The sequence below is a fragment of the Oncorhynchus mykiss genome, chromosome 16, assembly GCF_013265735.2.
Source record: "Oncorhynchus mykiss isolate Arlee chromosome 16, USDA_OmykA_1.1, whole genome shotgun sequence".
Taxonomy (NCBI): Eukaryota; Metazoa; Chordata; class Actinopteri; order Salmoniformes; family Salmonidae; genus Oncorhynchus; species Oncorhynchus mykiss.
In genome coordinates this window covers 14,043,601-14,070,141 of record NC_048580.1, presented here as the reverse complement: position 1 = coordinate 14,070,141, position 26,541 = coordinate 14,043,601, and the positions used below count along the sequence as shown (strand labels likewise).

The 26,541-nt window shown below is 43.0% G+C and overlaps 1 protein-coding gene and 1 non-coding gene across 10 annotated transcripts in view; both read left to right on the top strand.

Annotated features, from left to right (window-relative positions):
- The window catches only part of LOC110491405 (1-phosphatidylinositol 4,5-bisphosphate phosphodiesterase epsilon-1), an 83,753-nt gene that overhangs the window by 30,546 nt on the left and 26,666 nt on the right, over positions 1 to 26,541 (top strand). For 8 of the 9 annotated variants that reach the window (XM_036946250.1, XM_021564823.2, XM_021564826.2 and 5 more), the window contains one exon: positions 15,193 to 15,442. In XM_036946250.1, the coding sequence (XP_036802145.1) occupies positions 15,193 to 15,442 (250 nt within the window). Of the gene's footprint in view, positions 1 to 15,192; positions 15,443 to 24,032; positions 24,242 to 26,541 lie in introns of those variants that run through there. The other variant, XM_021564828.2, reaches the window with a different exon arrangement.
- Positions 13,086 to 13,159, top strand: trnaa-ugc. Its single transcript has one exon. It is a non-coding gene; the product is annotated as a tRNA-Ala (tRNA).

The window sequence follows — 26,541 nt, the reverse complement described above, 5'->3', positions numbered from 1 at the left end:
ACAACTGACTAGGCATCCCCTTTTCTCCATTCTCTCCCTGCTCCATAGGAGTGTTGGGCCATTCCAGTGGAATGTGCAGAGACGGCGTGTTTTTGTCCCAGTTGGGTGATGCAGCTTAAGCAGAGATTAGGGGAGTGTTACACTGTTCTGTTTGCCCAGATGCTCTCCTACACAGAACCGGCTGAGGAGTAAACACACAATCACTGTGAGGAATCTTCTATTTCTCTGGGATGTCCAGAGACTTTGTGTTAGGCTAGCCGAGTGACCTTATCTAGGGATTGAGCTAGTCATTGATGTCCTGATCGACTGGTTAACATTATATTGATTGAACTGTGATCAAGACATCCTCTTTAGTCTGCCGTAATAAGTGACTACAGTACAGATGTGGGGCCTCGCCATCACCTCGTCTACTGTGGGAAAATGGCAGAGGTCCAGAGAGAACATCCCTCTTGTCCTGTCCTATGGAGAGTTTTGGCCCCCTGAGGAGACTTTTGTGTGTGTGTGTGTTTTTCTGTCTGGTTGTTTACCCTCACTGTGAAGCACACAATCTTCTTCTAGGCTGGAGACATATTGGTTGTTATGCTACTGACTAAAGCCTGTCCCATGCTTCCCAGTGGAAACAGTTTGATATACAGCATATAATGCTGCTGTTTTTAGCTGTTAGAAAAACACTGACGTTGGAGATACACCGTTGGAGATACACCTACACGTTGGAGATACACACTGACGTTGGAGATACATGGATAAGCACAAAGTTAACAGATAGTTTCCATTTTGATCTATTCTATGTTTATGTTGTAACATAATTGGTATGTCTAATTAGTCTGATAGCAAATTAGGTCTCTGCTAATTAGTGCGTTGGACAATCATCTCTCCATCCCTGCAATGGCTGCCCACTCAGGTCCCCAGAGACTGGCTAGCTGATGATTTCTATATTTTTGTGGGGCTGTACGCGCGCACATTTTTCTTTAGGCAAGTCGAAGTTGGTGATTGGTCAACAGTAGGGGTGGGACCTATGGACGGGGTTCTTCAATTAAGTGTTTGCTGTCATTGGGCCCAAGAGCAAGACGAGAGAGCACAGCAGCAGCTAGGCCTTACTGTCTGCAGTGTACTGCTAGTTTTCATGCCAATGTTTTCACTTGCGATGTACTGCACCAAACATCTAGGCTAATGTAAAATTGCGCAACAGACCCTCTGCAAAAAAAACAAAAAAGAGTCAATTCATTACATTTGATATTTCTTAATTCATGGCTACTGTGCCTTGAGGGACTAACACAGCCTTTTTTTCCTCTTGTTTTTCAAACGAAGACCTTCAGAAGGGTGTATGCGAGCACAGACGTTTGCTTCGCCTTGGTGTCTCTGATTTAGTCATGATAAACCTCATGAACTGTGGCCTCCCTAGAGTGGAGCCTTGCTATTGTTCATCACTCACATGTGACATTCAGTAGGCAAGATTACAAACTCCCACTAGTACAAGATGTTTTTACTACAGAGATGGTGCAGTTCTACAGGTTATTTGGTTATCATCTGTGCTGGTTGATTGTTTACATGAGCACAGGCTGTGGAAAGTGCGTTCTCATATCCCGGTAGGCCAGCAGTATGGCTGCTATTTGGGTGCCATCTAGTGACCACAGGCAGTATTTTTGGAGGACTTCTCAAGTGTTGCTGGCATTTGATTGCTAATGAACTGGTCCCAAGCCACATTTCTTGGTCTTTATGCAATAGATGATACCGAACCAGATATCTCTCAGCTATTTCCTGTCATTCCTTCACCTGGATCAAAGTGGTATGTGTCCCTGGCTGTGAACAGTGAACACAGTCAGGGTGAGGCTGTATACTGGATACGTATGGCCTCACCCTGATACCTTTTCCCTCTGACTTTATCAGTTCATTTTATCTGCAGATTTTAGGCTCCTTCATTCAACGTTGTTTAGGCAGGCAGTCCAATACTTAAAAAGATGTTGCCTGTGTATATACGCATTCATTGTGATATCGTCTGTTGCTGTACTTCCATGACTCACCACATGGTGGCAGTACTTATCATCTGAACCAGAACCTCAGTCTCACGCGGTCCATGAAAGCTAAAGGAACACCCCTCCCCTTAAAACGATAACATGAATAGCATCTATCGTCACCATATCAAGGGAACAGTGTTCATCGTGTTGTACCTAATTTAATTACTGTAGTGCAGTGCATTTAATTTGACAAAGTATTGATCAAAGGCCTCAATGTGTAAGCAAGCGTCTGAGTCCTTTGTTCGTGGGATCACTTTGATGCTCACAAGGCATGGAGTGGATTAATTCTCCCACTTGAATTAAATGGATTGAATACGGGTCCGTGGTAAGTCTGTCTTCAGCTCCTGCTACACAGGTACTGATGATAAAGAGGTTGCAGGACAAAAACACAAGAGAAGAACATGACAATATGTTCATTTGGGATCGGGGTTAGTATGGGCTTTTTAAATTCTTAATATATAATTTTAACAGGAAAGTTGAAATGTAAGGGATTATGGTGGACATTGTGACATTCTGTGCTTGTGTGCACGAGGTGGCAGAAAGCTGAAATACTTAAGTGTCTTTTCTAAGAGGTTCTCATGGCAACGGAGGGCAGAGCTGGCTAATGAGCAGGATCAAGTGGCCTGACAACCCAGGGTGACACGCTCATCAGCTCCCCACAGTCTCAGGGGACATGAGTGGGCAGCCATTGCAGGCGTGGAGGGATGATTGGCCCACACACTAATGATCAGAGACCTGAGACCTGATTTCATCACAGACTAATTAGACATAGCAATTAGGTTACTAAATAAACATTGTTCACAGTAGTGTTTATCTTTTCAATCTGTAATTTTGTTTCGCCAAATGCTTATCCTTGTGATTTTCATGAAGGTGTATCTCTAACGTCAGGGTTATCTAACAGCTCATTTGTTAACATAAAGGTGAAATCGAGCAGGGTTTTTTTTTGTCATAGCCTGGGGAATAGTTATGTATACCCCAAGAGGCCAACTAGAAAAATAAATATTACCCACATCTGTGTTTTTTAAGTAAAATACATCATTAGCATTCAGCTTTGCAAGTTTCAGAAGGTTGTCAAACTGGTGGAATCCGTTTTGATAGAGAACTATTGTATTTGTTTTTGTTTAACATTTTTGAGCTACACAATATATACAAAAGTATGTGGACACCCCTTCGGATATTTCAGCCACACCTGTTGCTGACGGATGTATAAAATCGAGCACACAACCACGCAATCTCCATAGACAAACATTGGCATTACTGAAGAGCTCCGTGACTCTCAACGTGGGACCGTCATAGGATACCACCTTTCCAACAAGTCAGTTTAAATTTCTGCCTTGCTAGAGCTACACCGGTCAACTGCAAGAGCTGTTATTATGAAGTGGAAACATCTAGGTGCAACAATGGCTCAGCCGCGAAGTGGTGGGCCACACAAGCTCACAGAACGGGACCGCGTAGCGCATAAAAATCGTCTGTCCTAGGTTGCAACACTCACTACGAGTTCCAAACTGCCTCTGGAAGCAATGTCAGTAGAAGAGCTGTTAGTCGGGAGCTTCATGAAATGGGTTTCCATGGCCGAGCAGCTGCACACAAGCCTAAGATCACCATGCTCAATGCCAAGTGTTGGCTGGAGTGCTGTAAATCTCGCCACCATTGGACTCTGGAGCAGTGGAAACACATTCTCTGGAGTGGTAAATCACGCTTCACTATCTGGCAGTTCGACAGGTGAATCTGGGTTTGACGGATGGCAGGAGAACGCTACCTGCCCCAATGCGTAGTGCCAACTGTAAAGTTTGGTGGAGGAGGAGTAATGGTCTGGGGCGGTTTTTCGTGGTTCGAAAAAACTAAGGGCTAGGGCCCTTAGTGCCAGTGAAGGAAATCTTAACGCTAAAGCATTCTAGACGATTCTGTGCTTCCAACTTTGTGCCAACAGGCCCTTTCCTGTTTAAGAATGACAATGCTCCAGTGCACAAAGCAAGGTCCATACATAAATGGTTTGTCGCGATCCATGTGGAAGAACCTGCACAAAGCCCTAACCCCAACCCCATCCAACATTTTTGGGATGAATTGGAACACCAAATATGAGCCAGGCCTAATTGGCCAACACCATTGCCCATCCTCAGTAATGCTCTTGTGGCTGAATGGAAGCAAGTCTTCCCAGAAGAGTGGAGGCTGTTATAGCAGCAGAGGGGGGCATTAATATGATTTGGTAATGAGATGTTCGAAGAGCAGGTGTCCACATACCTTTTGGTAATGTAGTGTATCTTGCTGCAGGTGCATGGCAACAGAGATATAACTTTTTAACAATTGATCACACTGCTCTTGCTAGTATCACTTGTTTATTGAAGCTTAATTTATCGGCCTCTTGGCGTTCGTCAAAGCTTTTTAATTAAAAAAAAAATCTTGATCACCTAAAACATTTTAGAATTGATCTCCTCGCGGAAATTCGGATTACTTTTACAATTAGGCCTTTATGAATCATGTACCTGCATGAAGCAAGGCACCACAGTTGACGTGACTCGTACATCATTTCTCCTCACAGAAAAACAGAGACCTTATTACATGGAGACCTCTGAAATCAGGTTCCTACATTAATCAGACTATTATCGTACAATCTATTTTTTAATGGGACGCTCATGTAATTCCGACCCCTCTGTCACAGTCTGTTTTAAAATCAACTCTTCAGTTTTTGATAAGATCTCTCTCATTGCCTCTCATTTTCAACCGGCTAGTCATAGCCAAATAAGGGGTGCCCTCATCCCTCCCAAAGGCAAAGCTCTGTGAGCGGTTACTCCTTCCTTCTCTGGTGTAGATCTCTCTTTCTCCCTCTTTCAATCTGGAGTCTCCTCACTGACTAGAAAGGATTTTACATCCGTTATGGTCTGGTTTTCTCCTCTACCCTCTTCATTGACTGCCTGAGTCACAGTAAGTAAGTAGACACATTTACTGATGTTATAACTTTAACTGTAATCTGTTAGGTCTTTTCAGATGCTTGTGAGTTCATTCACACCTCAAGTGTGAGTTTTGAGGGGGGATTTGAAAACCGCTTTTCTTTCCAAACAGACTTTTTGAGCTATTCAATTTGGCGTACGGTGTAATGTGGCAGAACGTGTGTGGTATTTAAAAGAGCAAGGTGGCATGTACACTGCTCATTAGAAGATATCAGACTAGCACCTTCAAAGTACTAAACCTTACTGTATTGAAAGTTGACTTTCTATTGTACACTATGGACTTTTAAGAAATCACAAGTGGCCTAATGTGTACCTGAAATACGGTAAGTATGCAAAATGTAACAGCTGGATGTATGACATGAGAACGGGTTGATGAGGTCGCGTAGTGCTGGGAGCTGCAGTGAGAGTCCCTCTCTTTCTGCCTGGTAATGGGTTTCAGGTTGGCTCTGTACTCTACAGGGAACTGGCCTCCCCCTCTCTCTCGCTCGCGCGCTCCTACAGTTCTCTCAAGGCCGTGAGATTCAACACTCTGTTAGTCAATGTTACGCTACACCTGAACATGGTTAAGGATTCTCATGGGCTTCATTTGGGGTTTTGAACCGTAGCTTCTCTCTCTACCCCCCCCCCCCCCCCCCCTTCTCTCTCCTCTCAACATGCACACCTCAATTAAGCCAAAGCTTGTTAAAACGTGTACAGTGGTGTTGGGAGGGGAGGGTCTGCCCCCGCATTGGTTAAAAACAGCTCCTTGTGAAATTCAATGGGGCACTATGAAGCCTTCCCCTTCTCTCCTCCCCACAGCAGGCCAGTCTCAGATCCCACAGATGGCATCTCTGCCATTGAGCTTCTCTTTGGCCTAGATTAAAAAAGCTGCAGGTCCATCAGTACTGGACTGGCAAACATTTTAGATTGGTCATATTCTGAGGCCTGAGCCTAGACTGGATAGTATTAGCTTTTTCATATTAACTTTGTTGCCACTGGAAAATCTGGATCTCTTGTTTCACACAAGTGGGGGGCTGATTGTATGTAAGTATAGGCCTCTTATATATTCTACAGTCTGTTGGGGGTTTCTTTATGCCTTCTGCCTTAGTGTTTTTGCGTGCCTTCTGAGTTCAAGAAAAAAGAGAATGCAAGAAAATAAGTTCTAAGAAGTACTTTGCCGTAGTTCGTGTTGAACTTTCTGAAGGGTAAGGGAGTTGCTAGGTCAGACTATCAGCAATTGTTGTTAGTGTTCATCGAACAGATTTACAGTCCCTCCGAGTACCTCTTGAATTGTGGGAACGATTTCCAGTATTGTCAGAGCTGCAGAATGAGATGTGTAGATTGGGTGCTAACTGCAGTCGCTGACTAGCTCTTCCTGTGTTTGACTAAAGCAAACTGTACAGAATATTCCAGAACCGCTAGACTCACAGTGCAGTGAGTAGCCTACAGCCGTGACAAAGATGCTGAAGCTACATCTCCCCCTATTACTGTATACATGTCATTCCATGACATTAACCTGGCTGGACCTAGAACATTCCATGGAAAGTCAGAAATCCACACAGGCGACACTAGGATTGGAAATCTGCCACTAGATTGCAGAACTGAGCAGTATTATTTCGGCCTAGAGGATAAGAGCAGTGCATGTTTTTCATGCTCATAGTTTCCGTTTGGTTTCCAGGAGCTAATGCAGAACGTTATCCTGGATATTTCCCTGAGCCTTTTACATAACCTAGTTCTGTTTTGATAAGAACATCATTCCTTTATCAGGAAAGGTATTCCGATATCAGCCTCTCTAAACAGCATCAATTGATGCTTTTGATAGGCCCAAGCCAGTTCTCCTATCCTAGGTAAGAGGACAAGGCCTGGCCTGGACACAAAATATTTAGTCAACGCTGAAAAAGTCCAGACATCCACTTATGGAAAGACAAACATTACCTTGTGAAGACACAGGAAGCGTGGAGGACAGGCGTTTGGGAGAGTCTCTCTGCTGCTTGAAAGACATTACAAAACAGGCTTGTCAGTTATTGACTTTGAATAGAGTGGAGGAGTGTACATTGTTCTCTCAGATTGTCCTCATGTTCTTACAGCTATAGTAGGAGAATGATTGTCTGTGTTTACGTCTCAGGATCGTCTGGTTTACACTGTTTGGATGGACGGCTTGGTCGAATGTCTTTATGCTGAGATACCGTAGCTGACTAGCTGTAGTACAGAGCAGGCTCATTTCTGATGGTGGTCTGGTCATGAATACCCTGTCAGCTGATACTGGAGTGTATATGCGAGGCGCTGTCTCAACCCTAATTTTAAGAGTTAGCTGGGACGCATCTGCCTGACTGGATCCTGACGGGCTATTTTATGATATTAAAAACATTTTCTCAAAGGGATTTATTGCCTCTGTTATAGCTGTTTTGGCTGAAGTTTTCAACTGTTTTACATATCAGAAATCTGTGTTTTTTTACGAGACCTGTGACATTCTTACAGCTTTAAGTATGTATGACCTCTCTCCCAGCGACCTCACCAGAGTAACAGGCACAGCACATTAACCGTCTCACCCTAACCCTCCTCCACAATGTTTCGCTTTCTTAAACCGGGAAAAAGTAGACCTTAAGCGTAAATCATAGTCCACAGTCGCTGAGATGTGGTAGTCCGGCATCCCATAGTGACGTAGCTAGACTCTGAGACACCGCGGGGGACGCACAGCTCGAACACGCACCTCCCCAAAATTCCCAACCGCGTGGCTCCTAATACGCAGTTGGAGGAATTGCTTGAGCTGCGTTGAGGATTTGAAGTATAAAAGCCAATGGTCCCCGACCCAACAAACGTAATAAATATACAGTATCAGTTTGGAATGTATTTTCTTCTTAATGCGTTTGAGACAATCAGTTGTGTGGTGACAAGGTAGGGGTGGTATACAGAAGATAGCCCTATTTTGGTAGAAGACCAAGTCCATATTATGACAAGAACCACTCAAATAAGCAAAGAGAAATGATAGTCCATCATTACTTTGACATGAAGGTCAGTCCATCTGGAAAATCTCAAGAACTTTGAAAGGGTCTTCAAGTGCAGTCGCAAAAACCATCAGGCGCTATGATGAAACTGGCTCTCATGAGGACCACCACAGGAAAGGAAGAGCCAGAGTTACCTCTGCTGAAGAGGATAAGTTCATTAGAGTTACCAGCCCAAAGAAATGCTTCAGGGTTCAAGTAACAGACACATCTCAACATCAACTGTTCAGAGGAGACTGCGTGAACCAGGTCTTCATGGTTGAATTGCTGCAAAGAAACAACTAGTAAAAGGATACCAATAATAAGAAGACATTTGCTTGGGCCAAGAAACACGAGCAATGAACATTAGGCCGGTGAAAATCTGTCCTTTGGTCTCATGAGTCCAAATTTGAGATTTGTCCCGAATCCACTCCTGTGTTGTCTTGGCTGTGTGCTTAGGGTCGTTGTCCTGTTGGAAGGTGAACCTTCGCCCCAGTCTGAGGTCAAGAATCTCTCTGTACTTTACTCCGTTCATCTTTCCCTTGATCCTGACTAGTCTTCCAGTCCCTGGGGATGGTGCCAGGCTTCCTCCAGATGTGACGCTTGGCATTCAGGCCAAAGAGTTCAATATTGGTTTCATCAGACCAGATAATCTTATTTCTCATGGTGAGAGTCTTTAGGTGCCTTTTGGCAAACTCTAAGCAGGCTGTCATGTGCCTTTTCCTGAGGAGTGACTTCCGTCTGGCCTGTCTACCATAAAGTCCTGATTGGTGGAGTGCTGCAGAAATGGTTGTCCTTCTGGAAGGTTCTTCAATCTCCACAGAGGAACTCTGGAACTCTGTCAGAGTGACCATGGAGTTCTTGGTAACCTCCCTGACCAAGGCCCTTCTCCCCTGATTGCTCAGTTTGGCTGGGTGGCCAGCTTTATGAAGTGTCTTGGTGGTTCCTTCTTCCATTTAAGAATGATGGCGGCCACTGTGTTCTTGGGGACCTTCAATGCTGCAGAAATGTTTTGGTACCCTTCCCCAGATCTGTGCCTCGACACAGTCCTGTCTGTTCTACAGACAATTCCTTCGACCACATGGCTTAGTTTTCGCTCTGACATGCGTTGTCAACTGTGGGACAGGTGTGTGCCTTTCCAAATGATGTCCAATCAATAGAATTTACCACAGGTGGACTCCAATCAAGTTGTAGAAACATCTGAAGGATGATCAATGGAAACAGGATGCACCTGTACTCAATGTTGAGTCTCATAGCAAAGGGTCTGAATTATTTATTAATATTTTCTATACATTTGCCAAAATAAAAATTAACTGTTTTCGCTTTGTCATTATGGGGTATTGTGTCTAGATGGCTGAGGAAAATGTTTTATTTAATCATTTTTAGAATAAGGCTGTCACATAACAAAATGTGGACAGTAAAATCTATTTAGCCTCAAATAAATAATGAAACATGTTCAATTTGGTTTAAATAATGCAAAAACAAAGTGTTGGAGAAGAAAGTAAAAGTGCAATATGTGCTATGTAAGACAGCTAACGTTTCAGTTCCTTGCTCAGAACATGAGAACATATGAAAGCTGGTTGTTCCTTTTAACATGAGTCTTCAATATTCCCAGGTAAGACGTTTTAGGTTGTAGTTATTATAGGAATTATAGGACTATTTCTCTCTATTTCATTAACCTTTGACTATTGGATGTTCTTATAGGCACTTTAGTATTGCCAGTGTAACAGTATAGCTTCCGTCCCTCTCCTCGTTCCTCCCTGGGCTCGAACCAGCAACACAACGACAACAGCCACCATCGAAGCAGCATTACCCATGCAGAGCAAGGGGAACAACTACTTGAAGACTCAGAGTGAGTGGCGTTTGAAACGCTATTAGCGCGCGCTAACTAGCTAGCCATTTCACTTTGGTTACACCAGCCTCATCTCGGGAGTTGATAGGCTTGAAGTCATAAACAGCGCAATACTTGACACACAATAAAGAGCTGCTGGCAAAACGCACGAAAGTGTTAGTTTGAATGAATGTTTACGCGCCTGCTTCTGCCTACCACCGCTCAGTCAGATACTTAGATACTTCCATGCTTGTATGCTCAGTTAGATTATATGCAACGCAGGACACGCTAGATAATATCTAGTAAAATCATCAACCATGTGTAGTTAACTAGTGATTATGATTGATTGTTTTTTATAAGATAAGTTTAATGCTAGCTAGCAACTTACCTTGGCTTACTGCATTCGCGTAACAGGCAGTCTCCTTGTGGAGTGCAACGAGAGAGAGGCAGGTCGTTATTGCGTTGGACTAGTTAACTGTAAGGTTGCAAGATTGGCTGGGTGGCCAGGTGACATGGTGAAAATTTGTCGTTCTGCCCCTAAACAAGGCAGTTAACCCACCGTTCCTAGGCCGTCATTGAAAATAAGAATGTGTTCTTAACTGACTTGCTCAGTTAAATAAACATATAAAAAAGACAAAAAAAATGGCAAATCGGCGCCCAAAATTACAGATTTCCGATTGTTATGAAAACTCGAAATCGGCCCTAATTAATCGTCCATTCCGATTAATCGGTCGACCTCTAGTGTATAGCTGTCCTTTTTCAGGACCCTGTCTTTCAAAGATAATTCGTAAAAATCCAAATAACTTCAGCTCTTCATTGTAAAGGGTTTAAACACTGTTTCCCGTGCTTGTTCAATGAACCATAAACAATGAATGAACATGCACCTGTGGAACGGTCGTTAAGACACTAACAGCTTACAGACGGTAGGCAGTTAAAGACACAGTTATGGAAACTTAGGACACTAAGAGGCCTTTCTACTTACTCTGAAAAACACCAAAAGAAAGATGCTCAGGGTCTGTGGAACTTGTTCAGTTTATGTCTGTTGTTGAATCTTGTTATGGTCATACAAATATTTACACATGTTTGCTGAAAATAAACACAGTTGACAGTGAGTGGACGTTTAAGAATACTAGACTATACTAGGTGCAATTTAGAAATGAGGTTCTTCAGTTTTTCTCTTGTGTCAGTAACCTACTACAGTCACTCAATTAGCCATGTCAGCTAACAATTTTTTATTTTGGTAGTTAGTCTAGCCAGCTATCTAAACTTATAGTAATCATTGCTTAATACCAACCTGGCCTCACAGGGCACGTGTACAAATGCCGGGACTCCAGTAGGCACCCATCAATTTTGTTTGTCATTCTCACTCAGATATCATATTAACATGGCATAAGTTAATACAAAATGTGTAGAATTGCAGGAAATTTGCTTAAATATGCAAAAATGTCTCTCCACCCAATGGCAAAATGGGTACAATTCCAGGTAATGAACTTTAAAACTTACATTCTTCTCTGCACTGCCACAATATTTTGTCACGAGATGGACGGGACCCCCAACCAAATCTCACTTGGGGCCCCCAACAGGCTAGACCCGGCCCTGCGTCCATTGCATCTGGGTGAAATCTGAGATGTACTATTCCATATCAGCCAGCATCCCTATGCTCTGAGAAACTAGGGAGGAGCTCTGAATGTGACAGGTCTCAGCGGATACACCGAGCCTTGATCCAGAATACATCCACCTCCCCCACTCCACCCCACTCTCTCTTGCCGTAACACTAGCCCACCCTGCTTGTCACTTCCACACCATGGGGGGCTCATGCCAGGCAGCACAGCATTGTAACATGTTGGGGACAACTGTGTTCTGTTTGGGTCACATGATAGGGGACAGAGGGGTTCAGAATTCTAAAAGGATCAACAGGTCACTACTGTCACATAGAGGCCACGTCCCACGCATGGCTCAGCTGAGTCAGGCTGTTCGTGCACTGTCCATGCTAATCACTGCCCAGAATGGCTGGCTCACTGGCTGGTTGCCAGGCAGAGAAATCTGCTGGGCCTTGATAATGGGTTAATGCATTGATATGTGTTCTATAGTTTACTGTACTGGTGCAATTTGAGTATAGTATCGGATGGATGAGGGATTTTTACATGTTAAGAGACAAAGCAAAGATATATTGTTAGGTTATATTCAAAGTTTATTTGGGACAGTTGGTCAGTCATGTCTGTTCACTTTTTAAATTTGTGTAAACATAGTGGCTCTCCCACGAAACCTGAGAGTCGAGGAGACTATCGAGGGAATTTCCCCCTCTTCGAAAAACACAATAAAATATCTCTCCTATTTCGAGCCATATTGCGGATGTTGTTTCCATGTGTGACTGACTGACATACGTGTGTGTGTGTGATGGGGAATAGTCAGACTGGTAAGGACTTGATGTACGTGTCTCAGTAGTGTAGGCAGCTGCCATGTGTCCATCAACCAGGGCACATTCCCTGTGCTCCTCTGCGTCTGCAGAGCCACGGCCGGGCGAGTCTCACATACAGGGCAGTTGGGGTTTCCATCCAGGGTTCAGATTCTCTGGCCAGGGACCACACACACCATCAAATTACTCAAGAGGCATGGAGGACACACACACGCCAGCTCTGGATTGCAGACAGACAGACAGACAGACCAGAGAAGCTCTCTTTAGGTGTTTATGAACTGTGATGAGCTTCTATCTGGGCCATTTCTCTTTTATTCCCAACACTGGGTCTTCGACAGAGTCTGTCAGCATTCCAGTGTATGAAGTATGAAGGGACTCCGAGGGAGTAGTAGTCATCTTCCAGTTGTACCAAGTGAGGAATACTTGGAAAAAGCTCAACAGTTCATGCAGGCCGCACTTCGCTAATATCCCTTTGATCTAGAATGGCATGGCATGACGGCGATCTAAGGCTGTTGCCAGGCAGACTGGAGAGAGACATGTTGTAATCCCTCTCAACGGCCCATGTTCTGGGTGTGTGTAGAGTAGACGTTGTGCTCAGAGAAATAAGTGCCAGTTAATGGACTTGTGCTGTCTCGGTCTGTCCTGGAACCCAGGACTACCTGGAAAACGGTGGCAATTGTTACTGAGTGGACTATTCTGGCTAAATAAATACATGAAATGAATGTCCTGCGTGGCTCTTTCCTAACTGGTTAAGATGAATACATATTCTGTGAGAGAGCGAGTCGTTTGACACCGAGAGGCAGGCAAACATCAAATGGACACCACTCTGCCTACAGTGGCTCTTGGTTTGTTCTCTTGCATATATCTGCTGCTGGAACACAGGCAACAAGGGCACAAGAGCTTCGCAACTTTGCTGTCCCATGTGGCTCAGTTGGTAGAGCATGGCACTTGCAATGCCAGGCATGTGGGTTTGATTCCCACGGGGGACCAGAACATTAAGCATGAACATGTATCCACTCACTACTGTAAGTTGCTCAGGATAAGCAAGTCTGCTAAATGACTAAATTGTAAAAAATGTAACTTGACAATTTTGTGACTGGCTGCTGTAGCCTAATTTACAGAACGTGCAGGCTGGTCGATTTCAGGCCCCGAGGGGCCAGTTTAAAATCTGACAACAGCAAACTGGCCTTTCAGACAGGAAACCCATCCCATGAGCAGAACGTTTATCTGGGCTGGTGACTGCAGGGTCCATGACTTCTGGACTACTTTCATCGTAAACAGGAGTTTTTTGTTTGTTTTTTTGTGTGCCATTTTTCTTTCAGCATCAGGGCTTTCTGTTAGTCAGACCAGACCTGGGTTGAAATGCTATTTGGGTTTGAAATCTTTAAAATACCTGAGCTTTGGCTTGTCTGGAGTGCCAGGTTTGGACTTTTCTATTGGTTTCATTGCAACAGGTACGCTCAATCAAGCACAGCTAATGTGTCTGGTTACAAAGGACAAGTAATGGTAGAATAATTGCAGCTGGTTTCACAGAAACGTTGTCAGAGTGAGATGAAATGCTCTCGGAAGCCAATAAGATCAAGCTGTTGTGTTAGTCCTTTTACCTTGGCTAATTTCCTTTTCAGATGTAAAATGGCTTTAGGATATCATAAGGACGACATTATAGAGACATCATGATCTGGTATTACTGTAGCCCCTGACCATCCAAATTGCCCTTGTTTTCTTGAACAGTTCAGACACCCTGTGTATTTTTGTAAAAGCTGTGCTATGTAATGTTCTGCGGCACTTCAATAGAGGAGAAAAAATGAGAACCAGCTAATTGAATTGCCAAGTATTATAGACTGTCTGCTTATCCTGGTTGCCGTGACAATAATCTACTTAATTCTGGCTTTAACAAGGCAAGAGGAGGGTGTTATTGCACTAATGATATTGAAACATGAGATACCTGATGATTTTAGGGTTTATGTTATGAATCACATTTTTTCAGCCCTTAAAATACATTTACCATAACAAATAACTGGATGAATAATTCGGAATAGTTTCTTAATACAATCAAACCCAACCTGCAAAGGTCTTGCTGTCTCTCTAAGGAGTAACAGTCATCAGTACTGCTCTGACTTCAAAGTCTGGGAGCTTACCTGAGAGTGCACAATGCTCTATTCCCTTATCATGCTGTCTGGCAATAGTGAATAATTGTGCTGGAAAGTGACTTCCTGCTCAGGTCCTCCATTCATTCAAACCTCTTAAGTCGCTACCTCGGTACATGTGTATACTGTAGGTCTAGTGAAGAGCAAGGACAAATTAGCAGGGTCATTCTGTTCAGAGGAAGGGCAAAGATTTAGCTAACTGTTTTTCCTGGAACCGATTGGTAGTAATGGCAGAATAATGGCAGCTGGTTTCACAAACGTTTTCAGAGTGAGATGAAATGCACTCGGAGGCCAGTAAGATCGAGCTGTTGATTTAGTCCTTTACCTCAGCTCTTTTCCTTCTCTTTGGATATCAGAAGGAAGACAATATGAAGACCTCTTCTGATCTTTACAAATGTTACGTAACCCCGGGTGGATTTAAGATTACCAGGATTACATTTGTTAGTTGGAGTGTGTCATTTTAACTTTTAAAACCTTGTTTATACATACCAACGGCTTGATCAGCCTGCTCATCATTTTGAGGCTGCAGAAGAAGAAATTAGATGTGGGGTAATAATATATGTATAGTAAAAGGGTCCCAGCTGTGTTTATGTATCATATGTAAAATGATCGGTAATGTCAAAAGCTGTTGAGTGCTCTTCCCTATAAGCGTGATGACAGTCAGTTTTTATTTTGTTTACTGTGAAATAACGTTGTATCTGGTCAAACACAATTATTATTATTAGCTAGAGGAGCTCCACTTTAACCCACGTCTCCATAAGCAGGGTTAACCAGGTCATTATTGTAGAAGATATCATTTGTTCTGAATAATTTAGCTGTATCTGGCCAAACAACATTTTTTTTTTATAAATACATGTCTTCTCTTCTGTCCACAGATCCACCATGCGCTGAGTGTTGAAGACAACCTGCTGCACCCGTGCAGGAAGCTCCTAGCCTTTGCTGGATGTGTGTGTCTCAGGGTGACATGCCCGACTCAGCCTAGGTACGTGTACCGTGCCAGCTCCCAGAGGACCTCAGTGTATGCCCATCTGACCGGGGCCCTGTTGGAGGCCACTGCCGCCCTCGGGGCCCGAAGCACTTTGCCCAGTGTAACCGTTGGCTCCACTGGACACGCCATGCTCAAAGGTAAGAAGGTGTGTGTGTGTGTTATAGGAGGCTAGTGCATGTATGTATGTATCTTTACTACCGTTCAAAAATGCATTTACTACCTTAGAAATGCCCCCCAAAAAATTCCATTTTGAAATAACATCAAATTTTTCAGAAATATAGTGTAGACATTGTTAATGTTGTAAATCACTATTGTAGCTGGAAACGGCTGATTTTTGAATGGAATATCTACATAGGCGTACAGAGTCCCATTATCAGCAACCATCACTCCTGCGGAGTTCCTCTGTCCAGTGTCTGTGTTCTTTTGTGTCTGTGTTCTTCTGTCCAGTGTCTGTGCTCATCTTAATCTTTTATTTTTATTTGCCAGTCTGAGGTATGGCTATGTCTTTGCCACTCTGCCTAATAGGCCAGCATCCCGGAGTCGCCTCTTCACTGTTGACAGGGGTACTATTTAATGAAGCTGTCAGTTGAGGACTTGTGAGGCGTCTGTTTCTCAAACTAGACACTTTAATGTACTTAATGTCCTCTTGCTCAGTTATGCTCCCAATCCTCTTTTTATTCTGATTAGAGCCAGTTTGCGCTGTTCTGTGAAGGGAGTAGTACACAGCCTTGTACGAGCTCCTCAGTTTCTTGGCAATTTATAGCATGGAATAGCCTTAATATCTCAGAACAAGAATAGACTGATGAGTTTCAGAAGAATGTGCTTTGATTTTGGCCATTTTGAGCCTGTAATCGAACCTACAAATCCTGTTGCTCAACTAGTCTAAAGAAGGACAGTTTTATTGCTTCTTTAATGATCACAACAGTTTTCAGCTGTGATAACATAATTGCAAAAGGGTTTTCTAATGATCAAATAGCATTTTAAAATTATAAACTTGGATTAGCTAACACAATGTGCCATTGGAACCCAGGAGTGATGGTTGCTGATAATGAGCCTCTGTACTAGAGGACGACCGATTAATCGGAATGGGCGATTTAATTAGGGCAGATTTCATAATATTTCATAACAATCGGAAATCTGTATTTTTGGACACCAATTTTGCCGATTTTAAAATTAAATAAATACATTTTGAACACCTTTAATTATCCTTTATTTAACTAGGCAAGTCAGTTAAGAACACATTCTTATTTTCAATGACGGCCTAGGAACAGTGGGTTAACTGCCTTGTTCAGGGGCAGAACGACGGATTTTTACCTTGTCAGCTCGGGGATTCAATCTTGCAACCTTAGTTAACTAGTAACATTGCCTGTTACGCGAATGCAGTAAGCCAAGGTAAGTTGCTAGCTAGCATTAAACTTATCTTATAAAAACAATCAATCAATCATAATCACTAGTTAACTACACATGGTTGATGATATTACTATTTTATCTAGCGTGTCCTGCGTTGCATATAATCAATGCGGTGCATATTCATGAAAAAGGACTGTCGTTGCTCCAATGTGTACCTAACCATAAACATCAATGCCTTTCTTAAAATCCATACACAAAAGTGTATATTTTTAAACCTGCATATTTAGCTAAAATAAATCCAGGTTTGCAGGCAATATTAACCAGGTGAAATTGTGTCACTTCTCTTGCGTTCATTGCACACAGAGTCAGTGTATATGCAACAGTTTGGGCCACCTGATTTGCCAGAATTTTACGTAATTATGACATTACATTGAAGGTTGTGCAATGTAACAGGAATATTTAGACTTATGGATGCCACCCGTTAGATAAAATACGAAACAGTTCCGTATTTCACTAAAAGAAAAAACGTCTTGTTTTCGAGATGATAGTTTTCGGATTCGACCATATTAATGACCTAAGGCTCGTATTTCTGTGTGTTATAATTAAGTCTATGATTTGATAGAGCAGTCTGACTGAGCGGTGGTAGGCACCAGCAGGCTCGTAAGCATTCATTCAAATAGCATTTTCGTGCGGTTTGCCAGTAGCTCGTCGCTGTGCTTCAAGCACTGCGCTGTTTATGACTTCAAGCCTATCAACTCCCAAGATTAGGCTGGTGTAACCGATGTGAAATGGCTAGTTAGTTAGCGGGGTGCGCGCTAATAGCGTTTCAAACGTCACTTGCTCTGAGGCTTGGAGTGATTGTTCCCCTTGCTCTGCATGGGTAACGCTGCTTCGAGGGTGGCTGTTGTCGATGTGTTCCTGGTTCGAGCCCAAGTAGGAGCGAGGAGAGGGATGGAAGCTATACTGTTACACTGGCAATACTAAAGTGCCTATAAGAACATCCAATAGTCAAAGGTTAATGAAATACAATTGGTATAGCGAGAAATAGTCCTATAATTCCTATAATAACTACTACCTAAAACTTCTTGCCTAGGAATATTGAAGACTCATGTTAAAAGGAACCACCAGCTTTCATATGTTCTCATGTTCTGAGCATGGAACTTAAACGTTAGCTTTCTTACATGGCACATATTGCACTTTTACTTTCTTCTCCAACACTTTGTTTTTGCATTATTTAAACCAAATTGAACATGTTTCATTATTTATTTCAGGCTAAATTGATTTTATTGATGTATTATATTAAGTTAAAATAAGTGTTCATTCAGTATTGGTGTAATTGTCATTATTACAAATACATTTTAAAATTCGGCCAATTAATCGGTATCAGCCTTTTCTTTGTCCTCCAATAATCGGTATCGGTATCGGCGTGGAAAAATCATAATCGGTCGACCTCTATTCTGTACGCCTATGTACAATTGAAGTCGGAAGTTTACATACACTTATGTTGGAGTCATTTACTCGTTTTTCAACCACTCCACACATTTCTTGTTAACAAACTATAGTTTTGGAAAGTCGGTTAGAACATCTACTTTGTGCATGACACAAGTCATTTTTCCAACAGTTGTTTACAGACAGATTATTTCACTTATAATTCACTGTATTACAATTCCATTGGGTCAGAAGTTTACATACACTAAGTTGACTGTGCCTTTAAACAGCTTAGAAAACTCCAGAAAATTATGTCATGGCTTTAGAAGCTTCTGATAGGCTAATTGACAATATTTGAGTCAATTGGAGTTATACCTGTGGATGTATTTCAAGGCCTACCTTCATACTCAGTGCCACTTTGCTTGACATCATGGGGAAATCTCAATAAATCAGCCAAATAAATTGTAGACCTCCACAAGTCTGGTTCATCCTTGGGAGCAATTTCCAAACGCCTGACAGTACCACGTTCATCTGTACAAACAATAGTACGCAAGTATAATCACCATGGATTACGCAGCCGTCATTCCGCTCAGGAAGGAGACCCGTTCTGTCTCCTAGAGATGAACATACTTTGGTGCAAAAACTGAAAATCAATCCCAGAACAACAGCAAAGGACCTTGTGAAGATGCTGGAGGAAACAGGTACGAAAGTATCTTTATCCACAGTAAAACGAGTCCTATATTGACATAACCTGAAAGGCCGCTCAGCAAGGAAGAAGCCACTGCTCCAAAACCGCCATTAAAAAAGCCAGACTACGGTTTGGAACTGCACATGGGGACAAAGATTGTACTTTTTGGAGAAATGTCCTCTGGTCTGATGAAACAAAAATATAACTTTGGCCAGAACAGCCAAAGAACACCATCCCAACCTTGAAGCACGGGGGTGGTAGCATCATGTTGTGGGCTTTGCTTTGCTGCAGGAGGGACTGATGCACGTCACAAAATAGATAGCTTCACGAGGAAGGAAAACTATGTGGATATATTGAAGCAACATCTCAAGACATCAGTCAGTGGGTTAAAGCTTGGTCGCAAATGGGTCTTCCAAATGGACAATGACCCCAAGCATGCTTCCAAAGTTGTGGCAAAATGGCTTAAGGACAGCAAAGTCAAGGTATTGGAGTGGCCATCACAAAGCCCTGACCTCAATCCTATATGGGCAGAACTGAAAAAGTGTGAGCGAGCAAGGTGGCCGACAAACCTGACTCCGTTATTCCAGCTCTGTCAGGAGGAATGGGCCAACATTCACCCAACTTACTGTGGGAAGCTTGTGGAAGGCTACCCAAAAGGTTTGACCCAAGTTAAACAATTTAAAGGTAATGCTACCAAATACTAATTGAGTGTATGTAAACATCTGACCCACTGGGAATGTGATGAAATCATAATTTCACATTCTTAAAATAAAGTGGTGATCCTAACTTGACCTAAAACATGGAATTTTTACTTGTATTAAATGTCAGGAATTGTGAAAAACGGAGTTTACATGTATTTGGCTAAGGTGTATGTAAACCTACGACTTCAACTGTAGATATTCCATTAAAAATCTGCTGTTTCCAGCTCCAATAGTCATTTACAACAGTAACAATGTCTACACTGTATTTCTGATCAATTTGATGGTATTTTAATGGACAAAAAACTTGCTCTTCTTTCAAAAAGAAAGAAATATACAATACAGGGTATGTGTGTGTGATCAGCCAATGTTCTGTTAAATCTGAGAAGGTCCCTCAGAAGGGCCCAGAAGTCCCTCTTTGGTTTGTGTCCTCATAATAATGCAGCATACTGACTACTACAATGACACTAAACCTTTTTTGGATGCATCTTGTACCACACACAGTTTATAGCAGTTTAACAGAAAGTGGTCTGAACTTCAGATTACCTAGGTAGAACTTGAATTGGCTTGTATTTCTGTCTGACTTCGCTCTCTGTCCCCGCTCGTGTTCCAGAAGGGAAGGTCTGTGTGTTCCTGTGAGTTGCTCCTGATATTTGAACTGCAGTTTAATAGAATAGAAGAGGTTCTCATTAGTCATGTATTCCCCAGTGATCTGCTCTCTTATTTTTCCCACATGCTGGCTAGCTCAGGTCTGGCCGCATCGGGCCATGTGAGAGAGAACATGTCTGTCTAACCTAGGCCAGGCACTGTGGTCGTATATAGTTTGTTGTTTTAGAGTTACCCAATACTTGTGAAGCTTGTGAATCACTAAAAAGCCTACTCGTTAATTGAGCTATTTCTAGCACCTTATCACTAACTTAAGGCCTGGAGCATTCAGAACTGTTCAAATCTTATGTTCTCTAAAGTTCTTTATTTGTTAGTGTGGGTTTTCCAACGTTGTTATTCAGAGATATTAGATATCAATCCTTGTGTTGATGAGACTGATGGTGCCAACTAATGAGAAAAACAACCCACGCTAATCTATTCACTCTCCCTAGTTTAGCTAAGTGCCTGCAGTGAGTCACGCTGAGGTTCAACTCTGCACCTCGTCCAAATCAGAAAAGCTAGAAAATTAAAAACGCAATATGCACTTCAAAGATGGCTGCTTTTCTCCTTTGATTAGCACAAGTACTTTATTTCCCCTCTCTCCCTGATTGTCTCCTGGTCTAATCTGATGTTGGCTGACGCCTGCCTTCTTTCTGGCTGGCCCACACACTCTCTGTGTCTCTTTGTGTCTCTCGCGAGAGTCTCTCGTGCTGTCTCTCTGTCTCTCTCTCACGCTCTACAGTGATGATTTCACCTTGAAGTCTCCCGTGGGCCTGTCTAGCACGATGATGTAACACCCACACACACAAAGAGAGAGCGCTGTAAGCTTATCCCCCCTCTGGCTCGGACGAAAATCCTGCTGGACAGAGGCCAGGTGACAGGCCGTCTGATGCGGCTTTGACACATTGAGTCACTAGCCCCCTCGCCATCCCTGCCGTCCAAATATTAATTGCAGGAGCATTCCTTTGTTATAGAGTCCGGGAAGGCGTACGGCATTCGTTCAATACCAGAACTGAAAGCCGATAGAGCCCTTTGTAGGACTTGATTGAGATGCCGGTAGCTGTCGTGCGAGGTTGGATTGAGGTGGTAAATAAGGAGAAAGAGACCCCCGATGTTAGGCTATGCTATGGACTGCAGAATGTATTCACCCAGCAGGTTTAGAAACTATAGCAGTTTACTCCAGTACTTCTCTTATTCGTACAGTATGATCCACAGCAAAGGTTTTGAGTCAAAGCCCGCAGAATACATGTAGACTCTACCTGCCTCGGTTTTGATTAGCAGACTCGGTTCTGATAACTAAGAGCATTTGGCCCGAAGCACATCCGTCGCCTTTGATATACAGATTGATGATGATCTCTATATACGGCAGTCTCCCTCAGGAGTCCAAGTGATGTTTTCCTCTGTGGAAGAGTCTTTTCATAATAGAATGTCAGTCAGGGGTTTGTGTTGTTTGTAAGTGGAGGCTGAGTGTGGTTGGGACTGTACCACACACAGTGGATGAGTCCATCACCACCTAGCGATCTTGTTCTCATCTCTGGAATATGAAAAACATTGTATTAACCCTTTCTTCAAAGGGTGAGGTCAGTGAGGCTTGTTTTGGGATCCACCCGTCTTCTCCTCTTCCTGGCCTTCTTCCAATTGGCTACATACTGTTACTGTCATGTTCCCTTCAGTACATTGTCACTGATGTTAAAATGCTGTTGTAGTCTTCCAGCCAAGAGCAGTGTCACTGCGACTATCTACTGTAATAAGTAGAGAACAGATACAGTAAGGTGTAGATGGCTATTGAGCAACTTATTTATTTAGAGATGGGAACAATCTCATTTTATGACTGGCATTTGTGAGGGCTTAGGACTTTAATAGAATATTTCTAAATCATGCCAAATGATCAGAAGCATTCTAACACTTGATAAAGGCGTTTCAAACTTAGATGTTCAGAGGCACGCCGATGACCGAGAGACTCGGTGACGTCAGTGCTGTATGTGGATTGAGGACATTCACAACCACCCTCGTCGTTATTGTTATGAGGGTTGAGTGTGACATACTGGCAGCTGCAAACGCAAATAACGGCTTCAGAAAAATGCTGACTGGAATAGCCAGGTCAAGATCAGGTCAAAGTACAGCGAGATCCACCAGTATGCTAGAATGAAAAGCGCTTGTTTTGTCTGAAGTGCAGATCCACATGGCGAGAGGTTAGAGAGGCTGCTTGTCAGCCCAGGTTGTCAGCTAGCGTTGTATATGTTGAACTGCTTGTGGACAAAAAGCAGGTGTGGGTTAAACAATGAAGCCTTTCCTTCTCTTCTGAGTAGTCATGATATGAAAAGCCATGTTCAGTTTTTTTTGTTTGTGTACTGAATAGGGTGAAGCTTGAAGTCTTTTGTCTTACAGATCATATTGTCTAAATGTGGTTTAAATGACTAATTTCAGGGAAATACTGTTTGGCTTCCTCCCAACAGGCTGTTGATATACATTGTGTGTTTGAACCATATATTTGGCGACATGGACGGGGGAAGTCTCCAGTTTTTAAGGCTGTCAATGATGTATGACCTCATGCCTTACAGAGATGACATCAGAGGTCAAAGAGTGGTGGGGAAAAAAAAACAAAAAACCTGGGGCCAAGAGTTTTTTTCCTTATCTGGTAGTCAATCCAGGTAAAACTGGACCTTATATGGTATGAAGGTGTTTATCAGTTGTTAAAATGTTTAATATGGGCTATGATGGGACCAGTGTTTTTGTCATCCGGTCACATGGTTTGAAAAACTCTCCTGGAAAAACTCCTGGGTTTGGGGAGGATGAAAACCCTGTCAAACTGTGGCAACCTGTACTTGTTTCACATCAATTCATATGGATTGTTTTTTTAAAGCTAGACTTAACAGGGAGAGGGTTTTCCTCTGCACATACAGCCAGCATGATTGGACAATGGCACTCACCAGGCTGAGCTTGCGTCATGCAGGTTTGCATTGTGTAGGCCTGCCCTACGCAACTGTAGGCCTAATAAAAAAATTATCTCAGTCTGTCAGCTATTGTGTTTATTGAGTAATTCAAGTTTACTCTTAACACAAATAACTGGGCTATAAAAACTTAATGTTAGTGCTTTGTTTACCCTGGCCAGAGGGACAGAGAGTAGTAGTGTGAATGATGTGTTATCAGTGGCGTATTGCAAGGCAACATGCAAGGTCCCCCCAAAGTAATAAATAAATTGTATATTAATTTATTTTGGCGTTGTGAAAACAGCTAACTGCGGGGGATGTGTGGTTGTCACGCTTGCTAAATAAATAAGCTACCAGAGGAAAGTGGAGAGCGCGAGTTCCTTAAATTGGATTTCTCAAGACATACACAGAGGCTGCAGCAGCACTCCGATGTGAAGGACAGAGAAATTGTGCGTGAGTTGACCAATCATGTGGGAATTTGTTTAAGAAAACAAAAGAAACACACGTTTTTTAAACACGTTTTAGCATTAATATTTTTTTATTAAACTAAATCAGAAAAGGTGAGGCGCTGCCCCACCTAAGTGAAAAGTGCTGTGGAAAATGCCAGCTTACCACATGCATTCTGGCAGCACTGAGTATTACCTTGATATTCTGTTAGTCAGACTTAAATGTTCCTTTGGACTGGGGAGTGACTAAGCTTTATCCGAATATATTTATCTGAAAACCATTTTACGACCGCCAATAAATCAATGGTACACTCCTTTTCTCTGAGATTTCCCTCCACTTTGTAATGAGTCATATTTGGCTTCTAGACTACATGTTTAGATACTTGACTCCCCCTCTGTGGAGGGACATGTATAGTCTTCATGTGTATGTAAACTGACCTCACAGAGAGGAGCTGGGGGAGGGAAGGGGAAGGGGGAGGGAGGAGTGTTGGGGCTATCAGTGTCTCTCTGTGTGGGGTGTTCTAGCTGGAGGTGGGGGGGCTGGCTGCTGGCGCATGGCTGTGAGATTTGTAGCGTGTCAGCTCGGGGAGCAGCAGAGCAACGAGAGCTGGAGAGCAGCTGGCGCTCCTGATGTGGACAAGTGCACCTCGCCGGTGCTGTGTGAACAACCACGGAGCTAACAGTAACGCTGCTCCCGCCGTCCGCAGCTCAGCCATGAAGCACTCCCACAGGATGGACTTCAAGCTGATCAGTAAGTGGGCTTTAAATGAAACCATCTAGAGACAAAAGATTCAGTGCTGTAGTCCTATGGAATGTACTATACTGGGAGTGTGTGGAGTATGCTGTGAGTGTGGACTGTGCTGTGAGTGTGTGGGCTATACTATGACTGTACTGGGGGTGTGTGGACTGTACTGGGGGTGTGTGGACTGTACTTGGGGTGTGTGGACTGTACTGTGGGTGTGTGGACTGTACTGTGGGTGTGTGGACTGCACTGGGGGTGTGTGGACTGTACTGGGGGGGTGTGGACTACACTGTGACTGTACTGTGAGTGTGTGGACTATACTGTGAGTGTGTGGACTACTGTGAGTGTGTGGACTACTGTGAGTGTGTGGACTATACCGTGACTGTACTGTGTGTGTGTGGACTATACTGTGAGTGTGTGGACTATACTGTGAGTGTGTGGACTATACTGTGTGTGTGTGGACTATACTGTGAGTGTGTGGACTATACTGTGAGTGTGTGGACTGTACTGTGAGTGTGTGGACTGTACTGTGTGTGTGGACTATACTGTGACTGTACTGTGAGTGTGGAGTATACTGTGAGAGTGTGGAGTATACTGTGAGAGTGTGGAGTATACTGTAAGAGTGTGGAGTATACTGTAAGAGTGTGGAGTATACTGTGACTGTACTGTGAGTGTGGAGTATACTGTGAGAGTGTGGAGTATACTGTGAGTGTGTGGACTATACTGTGACTGTATTGTGAGTGTGGAGTATACTGTGAGAGTGTGGAGTATACTGTAAGAGTGTGGAGTATACTGTGACTGTACTGTGAGTGTGGAGTATACTGTGATTGGACTGTGAGTGTGGAGTATACTGTGACTATACTGTGAGTGTGTGGAGGCTCTTTTCACCCAACAGTAAGCTATCTGCCTGCACCTTAGCAAGCCTTCTCAAGTGTGTGTGATTAGATTTCTTCAGTTTCTATAGCTAGCCTACTCCTGTGGGTTGTCACTTGTCTCCACAGAGTTTCTGTCTCCAGAGCTGTCACAGACTGTTGCTACTCCTGTCTCTGTCTGTGGCTAGTTTACCAGGACTGGCTGGTCACAGTATGTCCTGGTTTGTAATGGCATGTTTTATTTTGAGCTCCAAGGACAGACTTCTGTTCCTCTACAGTCTGTTGCAATGTTGTTTTGAATGATGTGGATTTGTTGACTTGAAACAGTATTTTTGATGTCATGAACTTGTTGTGTGGTTTGGGCTTTAGAGAGACACTGGTCAGGTGCCGTGGTTAAAGTCTGTATCCGTTGATGTAAAAAGGGCTTTATAAATGCATTTGATTGATTAAATAAGGTTTTGGGGTGTTGTGTTAGGCCCTTGTCATGAGACCGATATGGGTAAAGTCAATTTATCATAATAAAGAAATGTGTATATAACCGGGCTGGTTTTAGATCAAATAAAATAATGATCTCCGACTTGGTGCACCTGTTTGATTCATCCCCTACTGTAGTTGTGATTGTCATCACTGCAGCAGTGAGTAACGTCAGACATGTAAAGGTTCTGTGCTCTGGTCAGGTCAGTATAAATAGCCAGGTGATTCATCATGGCATGGCTCAAGCTACAGTAATTGCAAGCTTCTCTTGATCCGGTTTTGTAATGGTTTACATTCTGTTATTCTCCTTCGTCACGCCAATAAGCATCCTACCGACTTGCTCCTCACACAGGAAATATCACAGAGGGGCAAAGGGAAAGAACTCTCTCGACTCAGGTCTTAACTCTCTTTCCTGAGGATCTGACCTATGGCCTTTAAGCACCCTGAATACAGCTCTGAAGTATATTGTTGTACAGACAGGGGCCGTGACACAGGCTGACAGAAAGACGCCGAGTGTGATCACAGAGGACGTCTCCTCACAAGGATGTACAGTGGGGAGAACAAGTATTTGATACACTGCCGATTTTGCAGCTTTTCCTACTTACAGAGCATGTAGAGGTCTGTCATTTTTTATCATAGGTACACTTCAACTGTGAGAGACGGAATCTAAAACAAAAATCCAGAAAATCACATTGTATGATTTTTAAGTAATTAATTTATATTTTATTGCATGACATAAGTATTTGATCACCTACCAACCAGTAAGAATTCCAGCTCTCGCAGACCTGTTAGTTTTTCTTTAAGAAGCCCTCCTGTTCTCCACTCATTACCTGTATTAACTGCACCTGTTTGAACTCGTTACCTGTATAAAAGACACCTGTCCACACACTCACTCAAGCAGACTCCAACCTCTTCACAAGACCAGAGAGCTGTGTAAGGACATCAGGGATAAAATTGTAGACC